Source organism: Mandrillus leucophaeus, unplaced genomic scaffold (genome assembly GCF_000951045.1).
Source record: "Mandrillus leucophaeus isolate KB7577 unplaced genomic scaffold, Mleu.le_1.0 Scaffold1170, whole genome shotgun sequence".
Classification (NCBI taxonomy): Eukaryota; Metazoa; Chordata; class Mammalia; order Primates; family Cercopithecidae; genus Mandrillus; species Mandrillus leucophaeus.
In genome coordinates, this window is record NW_012099988.1 from 322,253 (window position 1) to 350,207 (window position 27,955).

Genomic DNA, 27,955 nt, shown 5'->3' on the forward strand with positions numbered 1-27,955 from the left:
GTCTCTTTTGCCACCCTGTATGTGTCGGCTAGTTGTCTGCACACCAGCGGGGAGGTGCAGGGACCCCTGAGGCCCACCTTGAGGGTGTGGCAGCTGCAGTGTCCAGGGGTTCTTTGAGGGCTGAGCTGTGCCGTGGCGGACCCACTCTTCTGTCCTGGCCGAGGAACGGGTTTCGCGGGTGTGCCGTTGCCTTGAATGTGGTTTGAAGAGGTCAAGGATAGACGAGAGGGTGGAGGCGAGGTTGAACGTCAGGCAAGAGTTGGCAGAAGGTTCATAGGAAACCACTGATATTTCTAAATGCAGTGTTATTTGTCCCTCGTGGACTGCAGGTGGCTGTCTCATGTGATGTTCCCTGTGTCTGGGTGTTTTCCCCGGCCTCCCGTTGCAGACTCTGTTGGGCAAAGCTGATTCTGGCTGGGTTGCCCATCCAGCACTGAGCACCATCAGCCCTCTGCCACCAGCAGGATGGATTTTCCATTCCTGGATGTGCTTGAAGGCTCATCCGATGCATGTCTGTCTTTGTCTTTCCAGCTCTATTTGTAAAGGTCTTGAGAACAAGAACAGTGACTTCGGCTCCGGAGCTTCAATATAGTGGCCTGCTTGGCCTGCCCATCTCGGGTCTCTCCAGGAGGACCCAGCCACTTAAGGTACCAGAGAGTCTTGATTACATCTGCATGTGGCGCTGTTGGTTTCCTGGGATGCTCAAAACACCAGTGTCACGTTGAAATGCCACCACTTTCTCCCAGATTTCCTGCCTTGTTCATCCAGTCACCCGCTTACGGGAATCCACACGTAATGGTACTGATGGGGGGAGGGTATCTTTCTGTCTGTTTCATTCTGTGTGTAAAGACCAGCCACACCGACACTCCCTACCTTTCCCAGGGCTTCTCCAAAGGGCTGGTCTCTGAGGGCATTGACAGTTTCCTTGTCACTGTCCCCCAGAAATGACCACAGGAGACCAGAACACTGAAGCCAGTGATTTCTGTTTGGAAATAGGGTCGTCTTCTGCTGCTGACCCCCATCAAATCCCATCATGCCCACAGCCCTGTGCCCCCGAGTCTTGGCTCCGAAGGAAAGTGAGGAGCCCAGGAAAATGAGGAGCCCACCTGGAGAGAACCCTAGCCCCCAAGGGGAGCTTCCCAGTCCCGAGTCTTCTCGGCGCCTCTTCCGCCGTTTCCGCTACCAGGAGGCGGCGGGCCCCCGGGAGGCCCTGCAGCGCCTCTGGGACCTGTGCCGGGGCTGGCTGCGGCCTGAGAGGCACACCAAGGAGCAGATTCTGGAGCTGCTGGTGCTAGAGCAGTTCCTGGCCATCCTGCCCCGGGAGATCCAGAGCTGGGTGCGGGCGCAGGAGCCTGAGAGCGGAGAGCAGGCTGTGGCCGCGGTGGAGGCACTGGAACGGGAGCCCGGGAGACCCTGGCAGTGGGTGAGTAGAAGGGGTGAGGCTGGGACGGGTAGAGATCTGGTGCTTAGACACTTTGACTGGGCCATGCATGCGCTGGCCGGGGAATGAGGAATTCCACTGAGAGCCGTGTACTTTGGTTAGGACCAGACTAGAGTTTCCTAAGAAAGCCAGTTTTACTCCCTGAAGCCTCTAATTTGGGCATGATGGTGTCATGCTCCTTTACGGCCCAGTCCAAGGCCTAAGTGGAGCCTTTGGTGGGCAGCTGTGGAGTGGATGGTCACCAGGTCCAGGGAGAGATGGGACCTCTTCGCCTAGCTTGAAAAGCTTTCTCTGGGATTGCAGCTCAAGCACTGTGAAGACCCTGTGGTGATTGATGATGGGGACAGCCCTCTGGACCAGGAGCAGGAGCAGCTGCCGGTAGAGCCCCACAGCGACCTGGCAAAGAGCCAGGATGCCCAGCCCATAGCCCTGGCACAGTGCCTGGGGCTCCCAAGCAGAGCACCAAGCCAGCTCAGCGGGGATCCAGGTATGCAGCCCGGGGAGTAGCAGGGGTGATCTGGGGGAGCGCACACCGCACACTGTACACTGGGGTGGTTTTTAAGCTGATGGCTTTTGCATCAGCAGTTTTCTCCTGTCCCCTGAGGGACTGTGAGCTGTTATCAGGGTCTGAGTCCCTTCCTGGAGGAATTAAACGAGAATCTCATCAGGATGTTTGTTCTCTTCATGCTTCTAGATCCTCTCAGAGCTAACTCTTCTGTAAGTGGGTGTCACTGAGGTGGTGCCCTCTCATCTCTTTGAGGGTGCATCTTTGCAGGATTTGTCAGTTTGATGACAGCTAGGGCCTGCTGCATGAATGGAGCATGGCCATCTCTTGTCTCTTGGAACCTCTGTTTCTTTGGCTAAACAATTCCTATTTACAGGAGCATTGTGATTCTGCAAAGAGATATAAAAATACTTTGGAGAACAGAGGATGGTATCTAGTGTGTGGGACCAGAACATCAGCTAGACATGGTTTGAGTATGTGTATGAAGTACATGGTTGCTACAGAAAAGTAGTTTTGTCGTCAGATAAATTTAGATTTGAATCTTCTGGGTATGACATGAGGCATGCTTCTAAACTCCGAAAGCCTCAGTTTCTTCCTCTGTCCAACAGAGATAGTAATTACCTTTTTTGGGGTTTTTGGACGATTAAATGAGATACAACCTATAAAAGGCTGAGCACAAAGCCAGAGATGCCCAAAACTTTTTTTTTTTTGAGACGGAGTCTCGCTCTGTCACCCAGGCTGGAGTGCAGTGGCGCAATCTCGGCTCACTGCAACCACCACCTTCCAGGTTCAAGCAGTTCTCTCGCCTTAGCCTCCCAATTAGCTGGTTTATAGGCGCTTGCCACCACGCCTGGCTGATTTTTATATTTTTAGTAGAGACAGGGTTTCGCCATGTTGGCCAGGCTGGTCTCGAACTCCTGACCTCAGGTGATCTGCCTGCCTCGGCCTCCCAAAGTGCTGGGATTACAGGCGTGAGCCACCGCGCCTGGCCGCCCAAAACTTTTAAGTACATATCATGGGAAACCAGTACTCTTGGGTTGAAGGAAGTCTGGCACGTGGGTTCCTCTGGGTGGACTTTCCACAGTGCTCTGTAGGTACAGTGGAAAGAGAGTGTCTAGGGGGCCAGGGGGGCTTTCTTAGGACTCTGGGTGGACTTGCCACAGTGCTCTGTAGGTACAATGGAAAGAAAGTGTCTGGGGGGCCAGGGGGCGTTCTTATGATTTGCAGAAGTTGTGTTGGCCTTATGATAAGCTTTTCAGTAATAAAACCAAAATGCCTATTAAATTTCTCTGTGTGGAAAAAGTATAGTGACTTCTGTACAAATCATACAAACTCTTCAGCCTTTTCTTGCTCGTAAGTCAAGACTGGTGTGTCGTTTGCTGCCATAACAAAGTACCAGAGTGGGTGGCTTATGTAACAGAAATGTATTCTCTCACAGTTCAGGAGGCTGGTGTGTTGTTTGCTGCCATAACAAAGTACCACAGAGTGGATGGCTTATGTAACAGAAATATATTCTCTCACAGTTCAGGAGGCTGGAAGTCTGAAGTCCAGCAGCCTTGGGTTCTTCTGAAGCCTCTCTCCTTGGCTCTAGACGTGCCTAATGTTAACACTAAGAGAAGTTTGCAGATAGGCATTTAGAAGGAGCTAGGGGCTGAGCGCCGTGGCTCACGCCTGTAATCCCAACACTTTGGGAGGCTGAGGCGGGCGGATCACCTGAGGTCAGGAGTTTGAGACCAGCCTGGCCAAGATGGTGAAACCCCATCTCTACTAAAAATACAAAATTAGCTGTGTGTGGTGGTGGGTGCCTGTAATTCCAGCTTTTCGGGAGACTGAGGCAGGAGAATCACTTGAACCTAGGAGGCGGAGATTGCAGTGAGCTGAGATTACGCCATTGCATTCCAGCCTGGGTAAAAACAGTGAAACTCCGTCTCAAAACAAAAACAAAACAAAACAAAAAAAAAGAAGGAGCTGGGAGGGGAAGTCTCTTATGCCACTGGCTCTCCTTGGGACCCGTAAAAACCTATGAATATCTGGCCCTGAAAGCTGACAACAAGCTTTGTGCCAGGACTCTTGGTGACGGGCAGTTTTCTTTCAGGGAGAGGGAGAGGAAGATGTTTACACTAAGAGAAGTTTGCAGAGCGAGTGTAACAGACACCTTCTCTCTCTGGGTCTCTTACATGGTCTTTCCTTTGTGTGTGTCTGTGCTTTATCTCCTCTTCTTGTAAGTACAGCAGTCCTATTGGATTAGGGCCCACCCGTATGACCTGATTTTATCTTAATGACCTCTTTAAAGACCCTGTCTCCAAATACAGTCGCCTTCTGGGGTACCTAAGGATTAGGGCTTCAACATAGGAATTTGAGAGGAGCATAACTTAGCCCGTAACAACAGGCATAAGGGAAGCAGCCAGTCACCCACATAATGCACGTGCAAGTAGCTTGGGTTATGCAGGAAGTGGGGGGCTGTGAGAGGCCTTGTAGTGGGGTCTGGGAAGGCACGCAGGAGGAGGGGAAGAGTTTCAGGAACTACAGCAGCCTGTGCAGTTGCTTCTTGATAAAGTTCTGAGATAAGCCAGCAACCACAGATGGGGTTTAGGAAAACAGGGCCAGCTCTCCCATTTCCATGAGCAATAATCAATAGGCAAAGTAGGTGTGACAAGAGTTAGCAGTCAGGAAAACCTTAACTATTAGGACAATTTATCATTGGAATGCACTACCCGTCATAGCTGTATAGTTCCTCATCTTGAAGATCTTCCCCACAACCTAGGTTCTGTGTAGGGTCTGCAGCTCTCCAAAGTGATTCTCGAAAGGGTCCATGTATTCATTTATCGGGGCCAAAGGTAGGGTGGGGCTACATATTCATATATATATCTGGGATAGCTGCATATCCCAGAAGGTGGCAGGTGTGAGGAAGCAGAACTAAAATACCACCTGCTAGCCAGGCACAGTGGCTCACGCCTATAGTTCCAGCTACTCGGGGCTGAAGCAGAAGCATCGCTTGAGGCCAGGAGTTTGAGACCAGCCTGAGCAACATAGTGAGAACCCACCTCTAAAAAATAAAACATCCCCTCTGGGAGATGTTGGTCAAAGAGTCGAAGTTTCCATTAGATAAGATGAATAAATTCTGGAGATCTGTGGTACAGCATGGTGATGTTGATTAAAAATAATGCATCTTATACTTGAAAATTGCTAAGAAAGTAAGAAATGTTCTCATCACAAAAATGTATGAGGTGTAGATTTGTTAATTAGCTTAATCATTTCACAATGTATAGTTATCACATTGTACAGTTTTCATACATACAATTTTTGTCAATTATACCTTAGTAAAACTGGGAGGTAAAAGTAAGTTAAATAAAGATGAAGATAGAAACTTAAAATAGAACATACACACACAAAAATACCACCTCCTCCAATCTACACCCCTCCAGCCTGAGCTTCCCTTCAGACACAGTGAAAAGGCCCCCTAGAACGGCGCTGCCATCTGTGTGGGCTCCTGACCCCATCCTTTGCTCCGCATAGCCGCTCTTGCAGCTGCTGTTTCCTGCAGGCTTTGTGTCCCAGCTCTGAAAGGCCAGGGACACTGACCTCTGGGGTTTGCTTTGATAGTGACTTAACATATGACCTGGGGTTAACCAATAGACTGTAGCACAGCTCTCCAAGTCTTAATCTGAGAAAAGAGTACCGTTGGAAACACAGAGCTCATTTTTACATGGCTGCCCTGCTGGCAGGGAATGCAGCTCATGGCAGAAGCCTCAACAAGGGGTAGTTTCCAATTTCAGGAGACAAGAGTGGCAGAGTCCCTGATAGCCCAAAATAAGGCTGGTGAGATGGTCCCAAAGCCACACTTTACATTTTGTATGAGGGTCTTTAGGGCACTGTGTCAAATGCTCTTTCAGGAGTACCTACGGTGGTAACAGTTTTTCTTCTTTGTTTAATTTCTGTTTTCAAATTGACAAAAAATTGTATGTATTTACGGTGAACAGTGTGAGGTTTTGATATCTATACACACTGTGAATGATTAAATCAAGCTGATTAGCTGGGCATGGTGGCACACCTGTAGTCCCAGCTACTCAGGAGGCTGAGGTGGGAGGATCCCTTGAGCTCAGGAGTTCTGTTCCAGCCTGGGCAACATAGTGAGACCAGTCTCTTAAAAAAAAGTCAAGCTAATTAATATAATGCATTACCTCATACACCTCTCCTTTTTCTGCGTGTGGTGAAAATACTTCAGATCTACCCTCTTCGCAATTTTCAAGCACCCAGTACGTTGTTACTGCCTATAGTCACCATGTTATGCAATAGGACTCCTGAGCTTACTCCTCTCATGTCACTGAAATTTTGTACCCTTTGACCAGTGTCTCCCCAGTCCCCCATTCCCTAGCCTCTGGTAACCAGCATTCTACTCTCTGCTTCTATAAGTTCAACTGTTTTAGAGTCCACATTTAAGTGAGAACATGGAGTATTTCTCTTTTTGTGTCTGGCTTATTGCTCACAGCATGTCTTTCAAGTTCATCCATGTCATCACAAATGACAGGATTTTCCTTCTTTGTTATGGAGTTCCACAGTAATTCTGATCGCCAATAGCCCTTACTTTTTTTTCTTCATTTGAGATAGAGCCATGTTCTGTCGCCCAGGCTGGAATGCAGTGGTGTAGCTGTGGCTCACTGCAGCCTCGATCTCTCAGGCTCAAGCAATCCTTCTGTTTTAGCTTACCAGTTTTTTTATTTTTAGTAGAGATGAGGTCTTACTGTGTTGCCCAGACTGGTCTTGAACTCCCGAGCTTAAGCAGTCCTCCCCCTTTGGCTTCCCAAAGAGCTAGGATTAGAGGCATGAGTCACCACATCCAGACCCTAACAGTTCTTATAGATTCCTCAACTCTACGGCTTTTTCTTTTTCTTCTTCTATTTTTTTTTCTCTTTTTCTTTTTAAGAGACAAATACTCTCTGTGTTGTCCATTCTGGTCTGGAACTCGTGGGCTCAAGTGATTCTCCCACCTTAGTCCCCAGAATAGGAATAGCTGAGATTACAGGCTTGTACCACCACACATGGCTGAACTCCATGGAGTTTTAACCTTTACTTTCCCATAGTTTGGGTAACAATGCTGAGGTCCAGGGACCTACCCGAGGTGAAAGAGTTCATTTAATTGACCATGTCATCATGAACCCAGGCACTCTCTGTTATAGCCCCCCTTGTTATATCTGGAAACAAAGTCGCAGCAATCTTTGTGGTTTACAGAGTGCTTTTCATGTGCAGCATTTTGTAATCCTCATTTTACAGGTAGGAACAGAGACTGGGGTTTTATGAAAAGCACCGTGAAACAGCTCCCTGTTGGTGCCTCTCTTGCTACCAAAATGGAAGTGAAGAGCCATGGGAAGCTCAGAAGGTATCAGCACCAGGCCTGGCCCTGGTCCCCTTTGGGACACCATTTTCTGATCTCTTTCAGTTCTGCAAGATGCTTTCCTTCTTCAGGAAGAGAATGTGCGGGACACACAGCAGGTGACCACCCTCCAGCTACCCCCGGTGAGTGGTTTCTACAGGAGTCCTTGATAATCCTGCATTTGCCTCTGTAGGCTACAGGGCAGCTTTCCTAGGGCCCCAGCCAGCTTTCTGACTGCCACACAGGATGTTCAGTCCAGGCCCAGAAAAGCTAAAATAGGCAGAGCGTGAGCTTGAGAGACGCCCCATTTCTCCTCCTGCCCTATGGTCCCAGCTGCCACTCTCTGGGTTGACTGTCATCAGGCCACCTTCAGGAAGCTTTGTGCAGACGATAGCAGGAAACAAAGGCCCATGAGTCCCCACTGATGGGCCTCTCAGCGTGTCTAAGTTCCCCTCTTGTGAAAAAGGAGCTCTCTCTGCTCTTTCATTTTACAGAGAATTTTTCAATTTAATAATCATCGCAGCAATGGTTATATTTTAGAAATGTTAGGAAGTGGAGGGAAGAAAGCACAGATAATTTCAGTCCTGTCACAGATCTATATGGTGAGTCATTCCAGAATTTCCTCGAATGTTCTCGTTCGTGTTTTTGTATAAGACTTGCTTACTCGGGCGCTCTGAGGAGTCAGAGTCAGGGCCGGGGGCTGGTCCAGCAGGTGATCTTACTCACCTCTCTCTAGCCCGGCTGCTGCCTTTGACCATGTTTTCTGGCCGTATCTCCTTCACTTTCCCTCCTAATACTTTCCACTGGCTGGCATGAGATTGAGTTATGACAGCATCATCCCCTCCCGTGGGAACAGGAGGTGTGGCTCCTGTTTTTGTTTAGTTGCTCCTTACCCAACAGAAAACTGAAAAACAGTAGACACACTGTTATCATATCTCAGCAGAATGTCAGAAACTGAGCAGTTTGCTTTCTGCACAGTTCATTTGCCCTGACTTTATTATATTTTTATTTTTAGAGACAGGGTCTTGCCTTGTCACTCAGGTTTCAATGCTGTGGCACAGTTGCAGCTCACTGCAACCTCAAACTCCAGAGCTCAAGCCATCCTCCCACCTCGGTCTCCTGAGCAGCTGGGACTACAGGTGCATGCCACTACACCCAGCTAAGTTTTGTATTTTCTTGTAGAGACAGGGTCTCGCTATGTTGCCCAGGCTGGTCTCGAACTCCTGACCTCAAGTGATCCTCCTGCCTCAGCCTCCCAAAGTGTTGGGATTACCGGCATGAGCCACTGTGCGCAGCCGACATGGCTTCAAACTTGGAGAAGGGAGGGCTAGGGATGGGAAGGAGTGTGCCAGGTTACCCAGTTGGGGGCATCTCCATAACTTGCTTTTGGCCCACCAAAGCTGTGACACACGCACGTTTACCCTGATGCTCAACACATACATGTCAGCATTTGCTACGTACTGTGACCATTCCCAAACATGAAGGAGGTAAAACCAGTATTTCTTATTAAAAGTTGCGTCTTTAACCAGTATAACGCACAAGGGGATGCTGTTCATTCGGTACCTATTGAGGTTGGTCTTCATCTTTCAATTCTTGCAGTCCCTGGTAAATGCCGTAGCGAGCACAGTACAGAGGTTTCGATAAGTCAGTGTTGTTTTGTTACTCTGATAGTTTCTTCCCAATGCACTAAAGGTTGCCATTGTGAAGATCTTGTTTATAAGTGTTTTTTTAATTTCTATTTTTAATTGTGGTAATATACACATAGCATAAAATTTTCCATCTTAACTGTTTTTCAGTATGCAGTTCAGTGGTGTTAAGTACATTTACATTGTTGTACACCCAATCTGTAGAACTTTTTCATCTTCCCAAACCGAAATTCCCTATATGTTAAATAATAACTCCCCATTTACCCTTTCCTTAGTTCCTGGCAACCTCCATTCTACTTTCAGTCCCTACTAATTTGACTATAAATACCTGATATAAGTGGAATTGTACACTATTTGCCTTTTCGTGACTGGTTTATTTCACTCAGCATACTGTCCTCAAGGTTCATCTATGTCGTAATGTGTGTCGGAATTCCCTTCCGTTTTTTTTTTTTTTTTTTCTGAGACAGAGTCTTGCTCTGTCACCCAGGCTGGAGTGCAAGTGGCTCGATCTCGGCTCACTGCAATTTCCGCATTCCGGGTTCAAGCAATTCTCCTTCCTCAGCTTCCCGAGTAACTGGGATTACAGGTACCCACCACCATGCTTGGCTAATTTTTGTATTCTTAGTAGAGACAGGGTTTCACCATGTCAGTCAGGCTGGTCTCGAACTCTTGACCTCGTGATCCACCCACCTCGGCCTCCCAAAGTGCTGGGATTACAGGCGTGAGCCACTGCACCCGACCATGAATTCCCTTCCTTTTTAAGGCTGAATAATACTCCCATGTGTGTATATATCACATTGTTGATCCATTCATCTGTCGATGGACATTTGCATTGCTTCCACATTTTGGCTGTTGTGAATAATGCTGCTACGAACATGGTACACATGAAGTTTTGTTTTTCTTTTTAAATTAACCTTCTTATTTTTACATAATTATAGATTCACATGCCATTGTAAGAAATAACACAGAGAGATCCTGTGAACTTTTTAAACGCTCAATGGTAAAATATAGAGTAAAAATCTATATTCTATAAATATAGTACAATGTCACAGCCAAGGTATTGACATTGATACGTTCAAGATACAGAACAGGTGCTTCACCAGAAGGATATCTCCTGTTACCTAATGTCCACACTCATTTCTTTCCTGCCCTCACCCTCTCTTCAACCTCTGGCAACCACTGATCTGTTTTTCAGCTCTATAATGTCGTTTCATTTCAAGAATGTTATATAAATGGGTTAGTATGGTATGTAACCTTTGGGGATTGGCTGTTTTCATTCAACACAATTCTGTGGCGCTTTATTCAGGTTGTTGCGTGTGTTACTAGTCCATTGCTTTTCATTGCTGAGTAGTATTCCATGGCATGGAGGTCCAGCAGTTCATTTAACCATTCACTGGTTGAGGAACATCCAGGTTGTTTTGGGGTCATTATTGTATAAAGCTGCTCTAAATATTTGTGTGCAGGTTTTTATGTGCACATCAGTCTTCATTTCTCTGGGATAAATGCCTGGGTATGCAATCGTTGGTAAGTACGTGTTTAGTTTTGTAAGAAACTGCTCGTATCTGATATTAATATAGCTTCTCTTCTTTCTTTTGATTACTAATTGCATAATATATTTATTCCATCCTTTTACAGTCAACCTGCTTACATTATTATATTTGAAGTGAGTTACTTTTAAATAGTATATATTTGTTGTTTTGTTTTATTTTGTTTGAGGCGGAGTCTCATGTCATCCAGACTAGAGTACAGTGGCGCAATCTCAGCTCACTGCAACCCCCACCTCCTTGGTTCAAGCAATTCTCTTGCCTCAGCCTCCTGAGTAACTGAGACTACTACCACCAGGCCCGGCTAATTTTTGTGTTTTTAGTAGAGACGGGGTTTCACCATGTTGGCCAGGCTGGTCTTGAACTTCTGACCTCAGGTGATCCACCTGCTTCGTCCTCCCAAAGTGTTGGGATTACAGGTGTGATCCACTGCACCCGGCCTAGACAGTATATATTTGGATAATGTTTTCTAATCTACTCTGCCATTTACTGTGTTTTAATTGATGTGTGTAGACCATTTGTATTTAATGTCATCACTGACATGTTAGGGCTTAAGACTTTCTATTTTTCTGGCTCTGTTTTTGTTTCTCTGTTTCCTTTTTCCTATTTTTCTGTGGGTTACTTGAACATGTAGAATTCCATTTCGATTTACCTAGTGTGGTGTTGAGTGTATGTATATTTTTGTTTAGCCTTTTTAGTGGTTATTCTAAGTATTACATTATATATACATAACTTATCTACTGAGTATCATTTTATCAGTTTGAGTGAAGTGTAGAAACTTACTTCCTTTGTTCGGGTGCCGTGGCTCATGCCTATAATCCCAGCACTTGGAGAGGTCAAGGTGGGAGGATTGCTTGAGCCCAGGATTTTGAGACCAGCCTGGACAACATAGCGAGACCTTGTCTCTACAAATAATAATTCTAAAAAATTAGCTGGGAAAGGTGGTGTGCTCCTATAGTGCCAGCTTCTTGGGAAGCTGAGGCAGAGGATTGCTCGAGCCCAGGAGGTTGAGGCTGCACAGTGAGCTGTGATTGTATCACTGCACTCCAGCTCAGGTGACAGAGTGAGACCCCATCAGAAAAAAAAAAGAAAAAGAAAAAGAAAGAAAGAAATACAATATGCCTCCTTTTACATACCCTCACCCTTCTTCCCCTGTTATAATGCAGTGTGTTAAATATTTCCTCTACGTACATTGAGAACCACATCATAGAGTGTTGTAATTTGTGCTTCAACTGTCAAACATTATTCAGAAAACTCAAAAGGAAAAAGAAAACCTATTTGTTACCCATACTTTGGCTCACTGTTTTCTTCCTTCTTAGGTTTCAAGGTTCCTTCTTTTTGTTTAGAGTGTTTCTTTAGCCGTTCTCTTAAAATAGATCTGCTGGTGATGGACTCACCTATTTTTTCCTCATCTTAGTAGGTCTTCATTTCCCCGTCATTCCTGAAGGATGTTTTCACCAGATGAAAGATGCACAGTTGACAGTTTTCTTTCAGCACTTGAAAAATACTGTGTTATTTCCTTCTGGCTTCCATGGCTTTTGATGAGAAATCTGCTGTCATTCAAAAATTTTTTCCCTATAAGGCAGGTATTATTTTACTCTGACTAAGATTTTTTTCTGTTTTTTGCCTTCAGTTTTCAGAAGTTAAATTATGCTGGGTCTTGTTATGGATTTCTTTAGATTAACCTGTTTAGAGTTTGCTCAGCTTTTTTTTTTTTTTTAATACTTTTTTTTTTTTTTTTGAGACAGAGTCTTGCTCTGTCGCCCAGGCTGGAGTGCAGTGGTACAATCTCGGCTCACTGCAACTTCTGTCTCCCTGGTTCAAGTGATTCTCCTGCCTCAGCCTCCCAAGTAGCTGGGACTACAGGCGTGTGCCACCATGCCTGGCTCTAATTTTTTGTATTTTTAGTAGAGACGGGGTTTCACCGTGTTCGCCAGGATGGTTTCGAACTTCTGACCTCAGGTGATCCGCCCGCCTCGACCTCCCAATGTGCTGGGATTACAGGCGTGAGCCACCGTGCCCCAGCGAGTTTGCTCAGCCACTTGAATTTCTAGGTTTATGTCTCTTTCCAAGTTTGGGAAGTCTTGAGCTAGATTTTTCTAGTACTTTTTTATTCCCTCTCTTTCTCCTCTCCAGAGTGCTAAGGAGACAGGTTTTAGATCTCTTGTTAGAAACTGTGTCATTTATAAAGGTACCTGAGACTCTGTTCATTTTTTTTTTCAGCCTGTATTCTCTCTGTTGTTCAGATTGAATAACTTTATTTTTCCGTCTTCAAGTTGACTGAGTCTTTCTTCTGTCCTCTCCTCAGCTGAGCCTATTCACTGAGCTCCTTATCTCATATTGTGGTGTGTACTGTTCACATTTCTAGTTAATTATTTTCTGTATCTTCTGTTTCTTTGCTGAGACGTTCTGTGTCTGTTTTTTCGTTTGTTTGGAGTGTGCTTATAATTGTTCACTGAAGTATTTTATGACGGCTTCTTTGTCAGATGGTTCTAACATTCTGTCGCCTGAGGGTTGGCGTCTGTTGGTGGTTATCTTTGTTCATTCTGTTTCAGATCTTTCCAGTTCTTGGTCTGGTGAGTGATTTTCTGCCTGCATATTTTTGTGTGATGAGACTCCGGACCTTAACTTCGGTGTAGCTGGTTTTGTTTGGTTGTGCTGTGTTGTTTTTGACATTGCTCCAGCAAGAGAAGGGCAGGTGGGCACCGCTTGTTATTACCTGGGCAGAGAACGTCAGGTTTCCTCCTGGGTCTTCCCGGGCACCAGAGTGGGGATGCTCCTCGGAAGCCTGCGTGGGAGTGGAGTTCCAGCTCCATACATGGTCTCCACGGGCGGGCAGGGGGCTTGTTCTTAGCTAGCCGTGGGGGAGGTCCCAGCTTCCTGTTTGGCCGTCTGTGAGACCACCCCAGCAAGGGTGTTAGGGAACCTCATTGCACCCGGTGAGAGTGGAAGTCTAGGCTGCCCACTCATTCTCCGCTGGTGCTGGTAAGAAGGGGCCACAGTTTTCTTACATGGGATTAAGTGGAGTAGAGCAGTTATTATCTGTTTGGCTCGGCTGCCCCTTTCCGGGTCCTGTGACTGAGAAAGCAGGCTTTTGTTGGAGGTTTTTTTTGGTCTGTGCCCATGGGTATTTATTGGTGGCTGGCTCCTTTGGCTTCAAGTCAGGGAAATACGTGGTGGAAAGAAAAACCAGTGAACTTAGCACATGTTCTTCCAAGGTCCCTGACCATTCTGCCACCCTCTCTCCACCTGTCAGAGTCTCCTGTGCTCGTTTATGCGCAATGGCCAAGGTTTTCATTGTGCCTAGTGGGAGGCATGAGAAAAATCTCCTCTGAAGATTTAATCGTAAATAGACATGTTTATCTATTTTCCCCATCCCTTCTCATGTGAAAAATTAACAAAATGTGGGAAGTGAAAAGATACCACTCGTTCCCAGTCATGTGAGAAGCTTCTGCAAGGTCTAAGGATCTCCCTTCTGGACTTTTCTCTGCCAGTTTATTTGTGTGCCTCACAAATAAATCTATCACAAATAAAAGGACCCTGCTGTAGATCACTGTCCTGTTTTTATGCTCCTCCCCAACAGGTAAGCATTGGTCCTCATGGTTCTAAAAGCTCCCTGGGTATCCTGCCAAGTGGCCGTGTCGGATTCTGTAGGTGACTGGAGGACTGTCTGTCCACCCACCTGGCCCTTGGACCTGGGTTTGCTCCTGCGATGCCATGACTGTCTAGTCAGTTTTCTGTCGCTTATAACAGAATACCTGAAACTGTAATTTATAAAGAAAGTAGATTGACTTCTCATAGTTATGGAGGCTGAGAAGATTCAGGTCGAGGGGCTCCATCTGGTGAGAGCCTTTGTGCTGGTGGGGGCTCTGTGGTGTTCCGAGGTGGGTGCAGGGCGTCACATGGCGAGGGGCTGAGTGTCCTGACACGCTTGCTCAGGTCTCTCTTCCTCCGCTTACAAAGCCACCAGTTCCACTCCCATGACAACCCATTCATCACCTCTTAAAAGCCACACCTTTCAATCCTGCCACGTGGGGGATCAAGTTTCCAACACAAGACATTTCAGGGACACATTCACACTATAGCAAGTAGATTCTCAAACACCTAACCGAGGCTGAAAGGAAAAAGCAGCCCATCTGTTGTTAATGTATACTCTGCCCGCGTACACACACACACACACACACACACACACACCCCCACACCCACACACACCCCCACACACACCCACCCCCTTCTGGGAAGTCTTGTCAGAGTGCTGGATTCTTTTGTATTTTTTGTCAACCATGGTTTAAGAAACCAACATCAGGTTGTCTCCCACAAGTCCTTGTAAGGAAATCCAGTGGCTTCCCGAGGCCTGTTTTGGATTCTGTGGCACAGCCTGGGAAGACAGAGGCTTTTCCGCACTGACCTATTCCTAGCAGCAGGTCCACTTAGGGCTCATTCAGATGCAGCCTCTGAGGCTCCACCCCTGACCTACTGAGTCAGAATTTTTACCAAGATGCCTGTGCCTGTGTTTCATATGTACAGGCAAGAGTCCTTGTTCCAAAACCCTGATGCAGTTTTAGAATTTTTGAGGTATTCTCTTTATTTTTATTTTAAATTTTTTCTTTGGAATTAATTTTAAAGTTAGGGAAGATTGCAAGAACAGTACAGAGACTTCCAAATACCCTTTCCTTCACTTTCCCCATTTTCTCTTTCTCTTCTTCACCTACCCCCACCCCCTCATTCTATTTTTCCTCAAAAAATAGAGAAAGAAAATCACTCCTTCCCAGCCTTGTCCTGGATGCCTGGCCCCAACACCTGGGGAAACCATCTGACAGTAACTGATGGTTTTCCCGAGAGGTAGGCAGATACAAGGCATGTTTTAAAAATTATTCTGTTCCTTTTTTGCTTGTCACATAGATACTAGTAATATAAAAGTCCTATGAGTTAATTTTATTTTTTCCACAAAAATTTTATTTTGTGGTCCTTTCCAATTATATAAAGGACTGCTTTATTTTCCTGGTTTCCTAGTATTGTATGGATATACCATCATTTTTAAAACGAAAATTAGGCCAGGCACCATGGCTCATACTGGTAATCCCAGCACTGTGGGAGGCTGAGGTGGGAGAACTGCTTGAAGCCAAGAGTTTGAGACCAGCTTGGGTGACACAGCAAGACCTCATGTCTACAAAAGTAAAAAATTAGCCAGACGTGGTGGCTCACACCTGTAGTCCCAGCTACTTGGGAGGCTGAGCAGGAGGATTGAGCCCCGGAGGTTGAGGCTGCAGTGAGCTGTGATTGTGCAGCTGCACCCCAGCCTGGGTGACAGACGGTCTAAAACAATATAAAGATAAAAATAGAAATTAAAATCAGTTTTTTGACACATTCCCATGGTCCATGATTCAAAGTTTATGAAAAAAATCTCCCTGCTACACCTAACCCCAGAGTCCTAGGTCCCTCTTCAGAGGCAGCTAAGCTTAGGAACTCCTACGCCCTGCACTTGGTGGCCATCTGGATTCCATCATGCACAGGTGTTTTCCTGCAACAACACACTTTGAAGAGAATTCCTTCTCGGTGCAGAGAGGCCTTCATTCTTTCTGTGCGTGTAGGATCATCCCTTGGGAGGTTTCTGTAGCTTACTTAATCCGCTGTCTTGTTGATGTGTGTCAAGGTTTCCAGTATTTATTAGATCAATGCTGCAGTGAAGCAGCTTTTATAGACTTCACATTGCACATGTGCGACATAAACTTAAGAAATCTCTGCATTGAGGGGTGAGCACGCTGGTTACTTCTGGACATTGTCCAGCAGCCCACCATAGGAGTGGTGGATGTGCAGCCTCCCCAGCAGAGTAGGAAGACCTGTTTCTGCACATCCTTGGCCACCCAGCAAGGTAGCTGCCATTTGGGTTTTGCCAAACAAGATAGGGATGAGGTGGATCCAAGAGCAGAAATTACAAAGCAGTGTGTCCCCTGGAGCCTGGACCTGGGGTAGTCAGTCTCCTTTCTCTCCCTTCTATCTGCACATGTTGCTTTGGGCTGTTCCCTCAGCCCCAGCTTCCACCCCCTGCTCCCCTAGTGCTATGGTCTGAATGTTTTTGTGTCCCCTCCCCACAACTTTGACATGTTGAAATGCTAGCCCCCAAGCTGCTGGCATTAAGAGGTGGGGCACTGGAGAGATGATCAGGTTATAAGGGCAAATCTCTCATAAATGGATTAGTGCCCTTATAAAAGAGGCCTCAGAGAGCAGCCTTGCCCCTTCCACCATGTGAGAACACAATGAAATGATGGCCATCTATGGAGCAAGGAACTGGGCCCTCACCAGAACCCAACTATGCGGGTATCAGCTGGAGACTTCCCAGCCTCCAGAACTGTAAGACATACATTTATGTTGTTTATGAGTCCCCAATCTGCGGTATTTTGTTAGAGCAGCCCAAATGGATTAAGACAGAAAATTAGCACCAAAAATTTGGGGTGCTACTCTAACAAATACAATGTGGAAGAAGCTTGGGAACTGGGTAATGGGTAGAGGCTGAAAGGGTTTGAAGTGCAGGCTGGAAAAAGCCTGTGTTGTCGTGAGCAGGCAATTTTTTTTTTGAGATGAAGTCCTGCTCTGTCACCAGGCAGGAGTGCAGTGACGCGATCTCTGCTTGCTGCAACCTCAGCCTCCTGAGTAGTGGAGATCACAGACGTGCACCACCACACCTGGCTAATTTTTGTATTTTTAGTAGAGACGAGGTTTTCCCATTTTGGCTAGCTAGGCTGGTCTGGAATTCCTGACCTCAGGTGATCTGCCAGCCTCAGCCTCCCAGAGCACTGGGATTACAGGTGTGAGTCACCGTGCCCAGCCCATGAACAGACTATTACTGGTGATTCTGGTGAGGCTCCAAAAGAAAAGAGGAGATTTGATATTCTCAACCAGAATGTTGGTGAAAATGTGAACAGTTAAGCTATTCTGATGAGATCCCAGATGGAAATGAGAAATGTGTGGTTGGCAATGGAGGAAAGGCTATCCTTCTTTTAGTGGCAAATCAGTTGGCTGAACTGTGCTTATGTATTAGTGTTTTGTGGAAGGTAAACTTACAGGCCACTGCAGTTGGATATGTGGCCACAGAAATATCTAAGCAAAGTTTTGAAGGTGCAGCTTGTGAAATGTGAAAAGAGAGAAGTGATTTAAAGATGGGACTGTTACTTAAAAGGGAAGCAGAACTTAAAGATCAGGAATATTTGTCAGCCTATGTTGATAAGAGTGAGCCAGCCTGTTTAGGAGAGAAGATAAAGGTTTTGCCATTGAAACTGAGGCTGGGAGCTAGTCCAAGAAAATGGAAAAATGACCCCAAAAGCAATTCAGAAATCATCAGAGCTGTTCCGCCCATCACAGGCCCAGAGCACAAGACCCGCAGCAAGCAGGGGACCATAGCAGAGAGCCCCGCTTCAGTCAACCCTGAAGCCCTAGATGGTAGGGCCATCAGCAGAGTTCCAGCCCAAGAGAGCCTTGGACCTCTGAAAGAGACACAGAGCTGCCACAGAGGTGGAGCCGCCACAGAGGTGGGGCCACCACAGAGAACCCCCTTGAGGGCAGGCCCTCACTAGGGGCTGCCATGGGGCAGGACCACCCAGGGCCTTGGGGGCTCAACTCCTGCCCAGTGAAGGTGCCACCTGTGGGTTTGGAAGGTGGGGTCACCTCCCAACACAGTGGGCCTAGGGAGCACGGTATCAAGACAAAAAGGATTATTCTCGAGATTAATCTCAAGCCGTAAACCATAATGTGCTATGACCTGTAGGTTTAGGACTTGCTTGGGACCTGTTACTCCTTTTCTTTTTTTCTATTTCCCTTTTTTGGAATTGGAATGTTTATCCTGTGCCCATTCCACCTCTGTGTGTGGGGGGGGGGTTCTTTTTTTTTTGAGACGGAGTCTCACCCTGTTGCCCAGGGTGGAGTGCAGTGGCATGATCTCAGCTCACTGCACTCCGCCTGCCAGGTTCAAATGATTCTCCTGCCTCAGCCTCCCAAGTAGCTGGGATTACAGGCACCCACCACCATGCCGGGCTACTTTTTGTATTTTTGGTAGGGATGAGGTTTCACCATGCTGGCCAGGCTGGTCTCAAACTCCTGACCTCAGGTGATCTGCCCGCCTCGGCCTCCCAAGGTGCTGAGATGACAGGTGTGAGCCACCACGCTGGCCTCACCACTATATTTTGAAGGCACATAACTTGTTTCATTTCACAGGTTCACAGCTGGAGAAAATTTTGTCTCAGGTAGAATTGTGCCTTGAGTCTGAACCGTAACTGATTTAGATAATATTTAAATGAGATGTTGGACTTTGGACTTTTGAGTTGATGCTGGAATGAATTAAGACTTTGGGGGTTATTGGGATGGAATGAATTTGTTTGGCATGTGAAAAGGATATGAATTTGGGGGGAACCAGGGGCAGAATGCAATGGTTTCATTGTTTGTATCTCCCCAAAATTTGTGTTGAAATTGTAATCCCCAAGATGATGGTATTAGGAAGTGGTGCCTTTTGGGGAGATGATCTGGTAACAAGGGCAAAGTCCTCATGAGTGGGATTAGTCCCTCCTAAAAGAGGCCCCGGAGAACTCCCTTGCCCTCTCCATCTTGTGAGGACACAGAAGATGCCTGTGTTTGAACCAAGAAGTGGGCCCTCACCAGGCACCCAGCCTGCTGGTGCCTTGATCTTGGACGTCCAGCCTCCAGAACTGTGAGGAACAGATTTCTGTTGTGTAGAAGCTGCCTGTCCTAAAGCATTGAGTTATCACAGCCTCAATGGACTAAGACTGAGACACCTAGCTCTTCCCGGACTGAGGCATCCCTGTTCTACTGTGCTTTCAGAATCGGGTTTCTCCGTTCAAGGACATGATTTTATGCTTCTCTGAAGAGGATTGGTCCCTTCTAGATCCTGCCCAGACTGGCTTCTATGGAGAGTTCATCATTGGGGAGGATTGCGGGGTCTCAGTTCCTCCAAGTAAGACTTAACTTCCCCCCGTACCTCAAGACCAGGGAACTGGGCAGGGGGGTTCTCACTTGGAGTAAGAGTCAACTTCGTCCCATAAGATCAGGGAAGCGGGGCCTGCATCATATTTCTCTGTTCACCCCCAACCTGGATGGGAAGTCATTTGCACACAGCGGCCCTATAGGCAGTGTGTCCGACTGATCACCTGCCGTCTCACCTCATCAGGCTTATCAGAACCAAATAGAACACGTGCTGTATGTCCATTTCTCTTCCATCGCTCTTACCCTTTCGTCCCTTTACTTCTGCTTTACACCCAAAAGCCTCAGAGAGACCCCCAAGCCCATAGCTCTCCCTGCGTGTGCTGCCCCCACTGCCCCTGCGCTGCCGGCTCTGGCGTTTTCACTTCTCGCCCCTGACGGTGCCACGCCCGCTGGGCATCCCTCCACCTTTTCTCTTCTGGACCAGCCCTGGTTGCTGCAGGATCAGATTACTAATAAACATGTATCCTGCCTTTTTCTTTGAACAGACGAGCTAGCAGCCCAGCCGGATCTCTCCCAGAGAGAGGAGAATGAGCCTCGCGTTCCAGAGCCGCAGGATCTGCAGGGGAAAGAAGTGCCCCAGGTCTCCTACTTGGGTGAGTAGTGATTCCGGAACTGAGTGGACAGAGTAGGGTGAAGGGTTGCTGGCAGCCAGAGATGAGCCCACTTGCTGGCTTCTCTCTGCAGCCCCTACTTGCCTTCTTCATTTTCCCAGACTCTATGTGGGTCTTGCATGTCTTGCCTTGTCCCTGTCTTTTCATAGAAAGAATGGGGGATCTTAATTTTGCCAGGCATTGGGATTGTACTCCCTCAGCCAAGGACTGGGAAATAATAGGAATGTCTGTCTCCTCTGCCTGTAAGTAACATCTGGTTTGTGCTGACCATACAGCGACCCCTCCAGGAGTGAGGTCAGATACTCACGACAAGCCTGGTTGCAGAGGGAGTGTCTCCTCCTAACTGGGCACTGAGCACAGCCCTTTGAGGTGCCTCACCTGTCTAGTCTTCCGTCTGCCTGGTGCAGGGGTGCTGTGAGGACACTGGGGTGTGGGGAGGTGCTGGGGCTCAGCAGCAGCAGTTTCCAGCCCTCCTTCAGGCTGTGTCACCAGCGCTTGCACCCATGATCTCCATGCCATGGTGCTTCGAGGCACCTGCTCCTTCAGGAGGAAATTTGACAGAATCATCAGCAGCTCCACACCTCCTTCCCCTTTGGGACCTAGAGCGTGAAGCAGACAAGGTTTTGACACACCATCCCCACCTGGAACAAGCGTTCAGAGACGGCGTGGCACAGTAGCTCCTGTCCCATCTCTACCCCGTAGGCTCTGCACAAGCTGTTTGTGCAGGATGTGCAGAGTGTGCAGAAGCCTGTGGTGATGACTATGGAAAACCCACCACAGAAAGTGGGAATAAATGCGGGGCTGGGGGAGGTACTTGTCTCTGCCATAGAGTAAGTAGAGTAGAACCCAGATCTGCGTAGACTCTGTCTAGCTTCAGAGCTCATGTTTGTGGAGTTGGCCCATTCTGCCTTCAAGTTCATTCGCTCAGCAGACACTTCCTGAGTGGCCACCCCCTGCCAGTCCCCAGGAGGGAGCCCAGGGCCGCCCCCAGATCATAGTCTGGCATCTGTTCAGATAGCACCCTCCCAGGTAGTGCTGTAGGTGCAAGACAAATCAATTTTTCCGTTTCCTCCTCTGGAAAGACTCTTCAAGTCTCCAGCCATTCCAAGTAGAAGAAAGGAGGAAACGTGAGGAGCTGCAGGTGCCGGGGTTCCAGGCCTGCCCACAGACGGTGGTGCCTCAAAACACCTACCCAGGTAAAGAAGGGCCAGGGAGGTGTGGGGTGTGTGCCTGTGTGTCTGTGTGTTCACGTGTGTATCTGGTGTGTCGCATGAATGTATGTGTGCACGTGTGGCATGGGGGATGGTGGTGTGGAATGCATGTGTGCGTGCATACACATGGTGTATGTGGTGTGCTGCATGTGTGCGTGTGTGCGTTCCCAGGTGCACCTGTGTGTTGGGGGCATGTGGGTGTGTGATGGAAATGTGCGGTGGTGAGGGCATGGGACAGTTAGGAATTGAACTTCTCAGGATCTCCGCGGACCGCTGCGGTGGTGTTCTTACCTGCTTGCCCAGATTCCTCTGTGCTGGGGTCATTCTCCAGCTCACTCCCAGTCCCGAGCTCACCCTCCTTGCCTTTTCTGGGGGCCAGGGAGGGTGTGTCAAAGCAGGGTGCTGCTGTAGTGCTGTTGGTGATGTGGCGAATGTTTTTCTTCTCTCAGCATGGATGGCCAGCATCCTGGCACAGGGTCTTGGAATTGGGATTAAAGAGCAGGTTTCTAGTGTACTGAAGCTGCACAGGACTCTTGGAAAGTGTATGTTCCATTCCTGCTTTCAGAGAAATAGCCACAGTGTAGACTCTGAGTCATCTTGGTAAAAGTCACCACCTCCAGAAGCAGAGGCTGCAATGCTGCCATCTTTCATAAGTTCTTCTAAATATCAAACCCAAGCCTCTGATTCTTACCGGAACCCACGTGTCACTGTAGTTTTCTGCAGCTGTGGAGACCGACTCACACGCATTACGTGTTCTACCTGTGATGCTTTTGAAGGCAAGATTTGTGCCATTTTACCCAGCTCCATGCATCTTGTACTTGGCCCCCTTTCATGCATGGACAAAGGGGCTTTTCTAGTGTGGGAGATCTGAAAGGATGAGATCCTGCTCCACAAGCATGGATGCCCACCCCTGGTTTTCTAAGGCCCACCTCTGCATGCCGAGGGCGATGCATTCTTTTGGGGTCCACGTGGAGTTCAAGCGCAGGCTTGATGTTTGTGATGCACTTTCAATCTTCTCCAGCTTCTTTCTGCCCATAGCATGTCTCTCAGCCCCATTAATATACTTTTAGAAGATGGATGGATGTTCATTTGTACACAGGAGTTTTCAACTCCGTTCTTCCCTTGTTGGACTCTGACACAGACTGCTCTGAAACAGTCAGAAGCCAAGGGTTGCTACTGAGAAGGGAGAGATGATAGATTTCAAAGAGTGGGCACTGTTTTTATTTTGGTAGCTCCTGCCAGCTTGCCTTCCTAAAAGGCTTTTCCCGCCAGCTGATACCGGGTAGCTGGTGACAGGTCTGCTTCTCTATATCCACGCCCACACAGGACACTCCCAGATGTTGCTTACCCTCTGGTGTTTTGGGCAGACTTCTAGCAGTCTCATCTGCTGTCTCCAAGGAATTTTCTTCATATTGTTGTGTTGATAGCACATAAAAGGACTATCCTTGATTTATTTCCCCTTTTGTAGAAATTATGCATCGAATTTTGGTCATTTTAGCTGATTTGAGGTGATGTTGTCCACTGTGAGCTATATTACTCTGTTAGGGCTTTCATAACAAGTACCACAGACTAGGTGGCCTAAACAACAGAATTTTATTTTCTCACTATTGCAGAGGCAACTAATAGAAGATCAAGGTGTCAGCAGAGCTGGTTTCTTCTGAGGCCTCTCTCCTTGGCTTGGAGATGGCCACTGCCTTGCTGTGTACTCACGTGGTCTTACCTCTGTGTTTGTCAGTGTCCTGATCTTCTCTCATAAGGACACCAGTCATATTGGACTGTGGAGCCCACCTACCCATATGTCCTCATGTTAACTTAATTACATCTTGAAAGAGCCTATCTTCAAATACAGTCACATTCTGAGGTCCTTTGGGGTTAGGACTTCAACATGAAATTTTGGGAGAACACAATTCATCCCCTGTAAGACCTCACCCTCAGGACCTTCAAAATTCATGTCTCTCCCACATGCAAAATCCATTCACCTCATCCCAACAGCCCCCAAATTCTCAGCCTATTTCAGCATCAACTGTAAGTCCAAAATCTCATCTAAATATCAACGTCTCAATTGGGTATGGGTTAGACTTGAAGTATGATTCATCCTGAGGCAAAATCCTCTCCAGCTATGAACTGTGAAGCCAGATGTTTTCTGCTTCCAAAGTACAACTGTGAGAACAGCATAGCATAGACCATTCTCGTTCCAAAAGAGAAATCCAAGAGAAGAAAGGGTAATGGGTCCCAAGCAAGTCTTAAATCTAGCAGGTCAGGGCTAGGTGTGTATTACGTGCCTGTAATCCCAGCACTTTGGGAGGCTGAGGCGGGCGGATCACCTGAGGTCAGGAGTTCGAGACCACCCTGGCCAACACGGGGAAACCCTTTCTCTACTAAAAATACAAAAAGTAGCCAGACGTGGTAGCACACACCTGTAATCCCAGCTACTCAGGAGGCTGAGGCAGGAGAATTGCTTGAACCCAGGAGGCAAAGGTTACAGTGAGCCAAGACTGTGCCATTGCACTCCAGCCTCGGCAACAAGAGCGAGACTCCATCTCAAAAAAAAAAAATCTAGCAGGTCATTTCCATGGGATTTTAAGGCTCAGGAATAACCTTTGGCTCAGTTCTCTGTTCTCCAGGCCCAGCAGGCTACTGGCCCTGCTCTTTGGAACTCAGAAGGAAACGACTTCACCTCCTGAGCCTGTACCCTCTGGTCCCGTGATGGCAGTGGCTGCCCTGTACCGTCTGTTCCCGTGATGACAGTGGCAGCCCTGTACCCTCTGGTCCCGTGATGACAGCGGCAGCCCTGTACCCTCTGAGCCACCTTTGGAATCATTCTTCCCTTTTCCTGAAGGATAGTCCATATTCATAGCCAGATAGCTCTGTCGGCCAGTTTGTAGAATCCCAGAAGTCCAATAGCCTTCTTTTGTTTCATCCCATCTCTTTTCCTCTCAGTTCCAACTGGCAGTGTTTCTGCTGGTGTATAACACTCAGAAACCCTGCCCTCCATGCAGTTCACAGGGTTGCAGGCCTTCAGACGAGGGTGTCCTCCGTAGACCTTCCTGGATAACCTCATCTGTGTTCCTGGCTTCTCTTGAGATGGTAGATTGGATCCATGAATCACACTCAGAATCTCTTTAACAGATGATGAGCCAGCCTCACTCTTGATGTCTCTCCAGTGCACACTTTCTTATTTTTTGCAGAATGGATAGACAGAATTTTCCAAATCTTGAGGTCATGGTTCCTTTTTGCTATAACAGTTCCTTCCTGAGTTTCTCTCTCATCTCACGTTTCACTGTAAGCAGCAAAAAACTAGTCCTTGCCTTTGACACTTTGCTTAGATATCTCCTCAGCTCAGTATCCAAGTTCGTCACTTACAATTTCTGTTTCCACAGAGTTTTGGCCAAATTCTTTGCCACTTTATAATTGGAGGATCTCCTTTTCTCCCGTTTCCTATAATGTCTGTATTTCTACCAGCCACCTCCTCAAGGCTTTTTAAACATGCACTTCAAAACTCTCCAAGCCTCTACCCATTACCTAGTTCTAAAATGACTTCGACAGTTTTTGGTCTTTGTTTTAGCTGCACCCTACTTCCTGGGCCAAAGTCTACATTAGTCCACTGTGGCTACCATAACGAAGTACCACAGGCTGGGTGACTTAAACAACAGAAACTTATTTTCTCACAATTCCAGAAGCAACAAGTCCAGAATCAAAGCGTCAGCAGAGCTGGTGTCTTCCGAGGCCTTTTTCCTTGACTTGGAGACGGCTCCCATCTTGCTGTGTCCTCACAGGGTCCTTCCCTTTGTTGAAGTCTGCCTCCAATCTCCTCCTCTTAGAAGGACACCAGTGATTTTGGATTGGCCCCACCATGTGACTTCATTTTGATTTAATTACTTCTTGAAAGACCCTGTCTCCAAGTAGTCACATGCTGAGGCCCTATGGGTTAGGGCTTCATCATGTGAATTTTCAGGGGGACACAATAACACGCACGGTCTGCTTTCACAATTCCATCTCCTCACCCGGTTAACAAATAGGAGATCTTAGCGGCCCACCTGCTCACTTTGTTTTCTTCTTCCACCCAAATCCATTAACAGAAGCCAACTGCCGATCAAGTACCGTGTTGTCGGCAGCCTGGTAAAAGTTACACCTTGCTCTTGTCTCCACCCCATGAGGTCCACAGAGTACATCACACACATGACCTCACCTGCCCCACCAGCACCTTAGATCGACTGGCTGCCACTGTCATGCTCACCTTATAGACGAGGTTACCCAAGCTCTGAGAAGCTGTCTGGCTGGAACGAGGTACCTGTAGCTAGAAAACCAAGAGTCGAGATGAGCGTCAAACATAGCCTCTCGGCGGGGCACAGTGGCTCACACCTGTAATCCCAGCACTTTGGGAGGCTGAGGCAGGTGGATCGCTTGAGATGGGTGGATCGCTTGAGCCCAGGAGTTTGAGACCAGCCTGGGCAACATAGTGCGACCCCATCACTACAAAAAATTTAAAACACACACACACACAATCTATGTCTTCATCTGGTGATTTCCCTCCTACACTACATGGGTTCTTGGCAGACTCAGTACCCACTCGCAGACTCCTGTTCCCCCGACCCCCTTGTGACTGATGGACAAATGCCCCCACCGCTTCCACCACTGCCCTTCATCTCTCTGCTCTCCATAGCCTCTGTGTCTCGTTGCGCTGCTTCCGTTTGTCTAGCTGATCCTGTCCTGAGCTGCTCTGACCCGTCAGGGCTCTCCTCCCCACAGCCATGAAGCCCAGACTAGCCATGTTCCTACTCATATCTAGGAGGGCCTGACTCACTCCCCCAAGTTCTAGATTTGACTTCTGCATTTCACAGCAGTGAGGAAACAGGCCACCTGTATGATGGGCTCTGCTCCGTAAGCCAGGAACTCAGGCCGGGCTCTGCACTGCCTGCCCAGCCCCTCCCCGTGGTTCCACCTTCCCAGCATCACAGACTCAGGATGCAGGAAGTCCAGAGCAGCTTTACCCATCGCCACCTGTAGCCTCAGAAATGCGATGCTACTGGGAGCCGGGGAGCCGTGGGGCACCCGCAGTCTGGGACTGTTGAGCAGCCCAGCAAGGCTGAGTAGCATTTCAGCCCTCCTTCCTGGGACAGATCACCTTAGTTTGTGTGTAAATATGGCAACCAATAGGTCATCGGGTTGCATCCAGGAGCAGATAGGAATGTGCCTGTCAGAAGTCTAGCACAGTCCCTGGAGCATGCAGGTGCCCAGCACATGATATGTGTAGGGTGTAGAGTCTTCCTCTCCCAAGGCCTTTCACTCTCCTGATAGAGCTTTGCCCCATGCCTCGTTAAGTACATGATCTGTAAATGGCCAAGGCTTTGCACGGATAAATACAGACTCCTAGAGCTTGGGGGGATGGGGTGGTAGAGATCAAAAGGGTTGGGGGTGAAGATAAGGGAAAATGGCTGGGAAGAGGGAGAACAAAGTGTCCAGCATGCTCTGGACACAGCGTGGCCTATGCTGAAGATTTCTTCCTCACAGGCTACACCAGTGGCCCCTGCAGGGCTGGCCAGGCCGCCCCGGTCATCGAGGAACATTGTAAAAATAAGGGTTTGTAAACTCCAAGCTGAGTCTTCCTGCGCCGGGGTCGTAGGGGCTGGGATGTGGCCTGTGCAGCACCGCTGACCTGCATGTTGCCTTCCTGTAGCTGGCGGCAACCCGCGATCTCTAGAGAACAGCCTGGACGAAGAAGTGACCATCGAGATCGTTCTGTCCAGCTCTGGAGAGGAAGACTCCCAGCACGGCCCGTACTGCACGGAAGAGCCGGAGAGCCCCAAAGAGGAGCAGCGCAGCCTCCCCGCCTCCCACCGGGGCAGCGCCGAGGCTGGGGGCGAGGTGCAGACCTCCAAGAAGTCCTACGTGTGTCCGAACTGTGGGAAAATCTTCCGCTGGAGGGTCAACTTCATCCGACACCTGCGAAGCCGCAGGGAGCAGGAGAAGCCGCACGAGTGCTCAGTGTGCGGGGAGCTATTCAGTGACAGCGAGGACCTGGATGGGCACCTGGAGAGCCACGAGGCCCAGAAGCCTTACCGGTGTGGTGCCTGCGGGAAGAGCTTCCGACTCAACTCCCACCTGCTCTCCCACCGGCGGATACACCTGCAGCCGGACAGACTCCAGCCGGTGGAGAAGAGAGAGCAGGAGGCGTCCGAGGACGCGGACGAGGGTCCCAAAGAGCCGCTGGAAAATGGCAAGGCCAAGCTGAGCTTCCAGTGCTGTGACTGTGGGAAGGCCTTCCAGCGGCACGACCACCTGGCTCGGCACCGCAGCCACTTTCACCTGAAGGACAAAGCCCGGCCCTTCCAGTGCCGGTATTGCGTCAAGAGCTTCTCGCAGAACTATGACCTCCTTCGCCACGAGCGCCTACACATGAAGCGCCGTTCCAAGCAGGCTCTGAACTCCTACTGAGCCTGCCCACCTGAGGCGGCCTCACCCTGGCCGGTGCTGCCCCCTCACATTGGTACTGATCAGCGCCCCCACCCAGGACGCCCCTTCCCCAGGATAGAGAGCACACCTCCCTCCTGTCCTTGCTCTCAGGTAGTGAGCGTTCGGGTGGTGCCGTGGGAGCACTCTCCCTCCCCCAGGTATTGAAAGAGTGGCCAAGTGAG

The 27,955-nt window shown here is 48.3% G+C and overlaps 1 protein-coding gene across 1 annotated transcript; it reads left to right on the plus strand.

Moving 5' to 3' along the window:
* Positions 1–529: 529 nt before the first annotated feature.
* On the plus strand, positions 530–27,955 carry ZNF496 (zinc finger protein 496). Its single transcript, XM_012000897.1, has 8 exons — positions 530–647; positions 997–1,423; positions 1,745–1,928; positions 7,384–7,460; positions 19,337–19,469; positions 19,984–20,091; positions 21,192–21,305; positions 26,998–27,955. The coding sequence occupies exons 2-8, from the start codon at positions 1,034–1,036 to the stop codon at positions 27,753–27,755; spliced, it is 1,764 nt and encodes a 587-aa protein (XP_011856287.1). The 5' UTR covers positions 530–647; positions 997–1,033; the 3' UTR covers positions 27,756–27,955.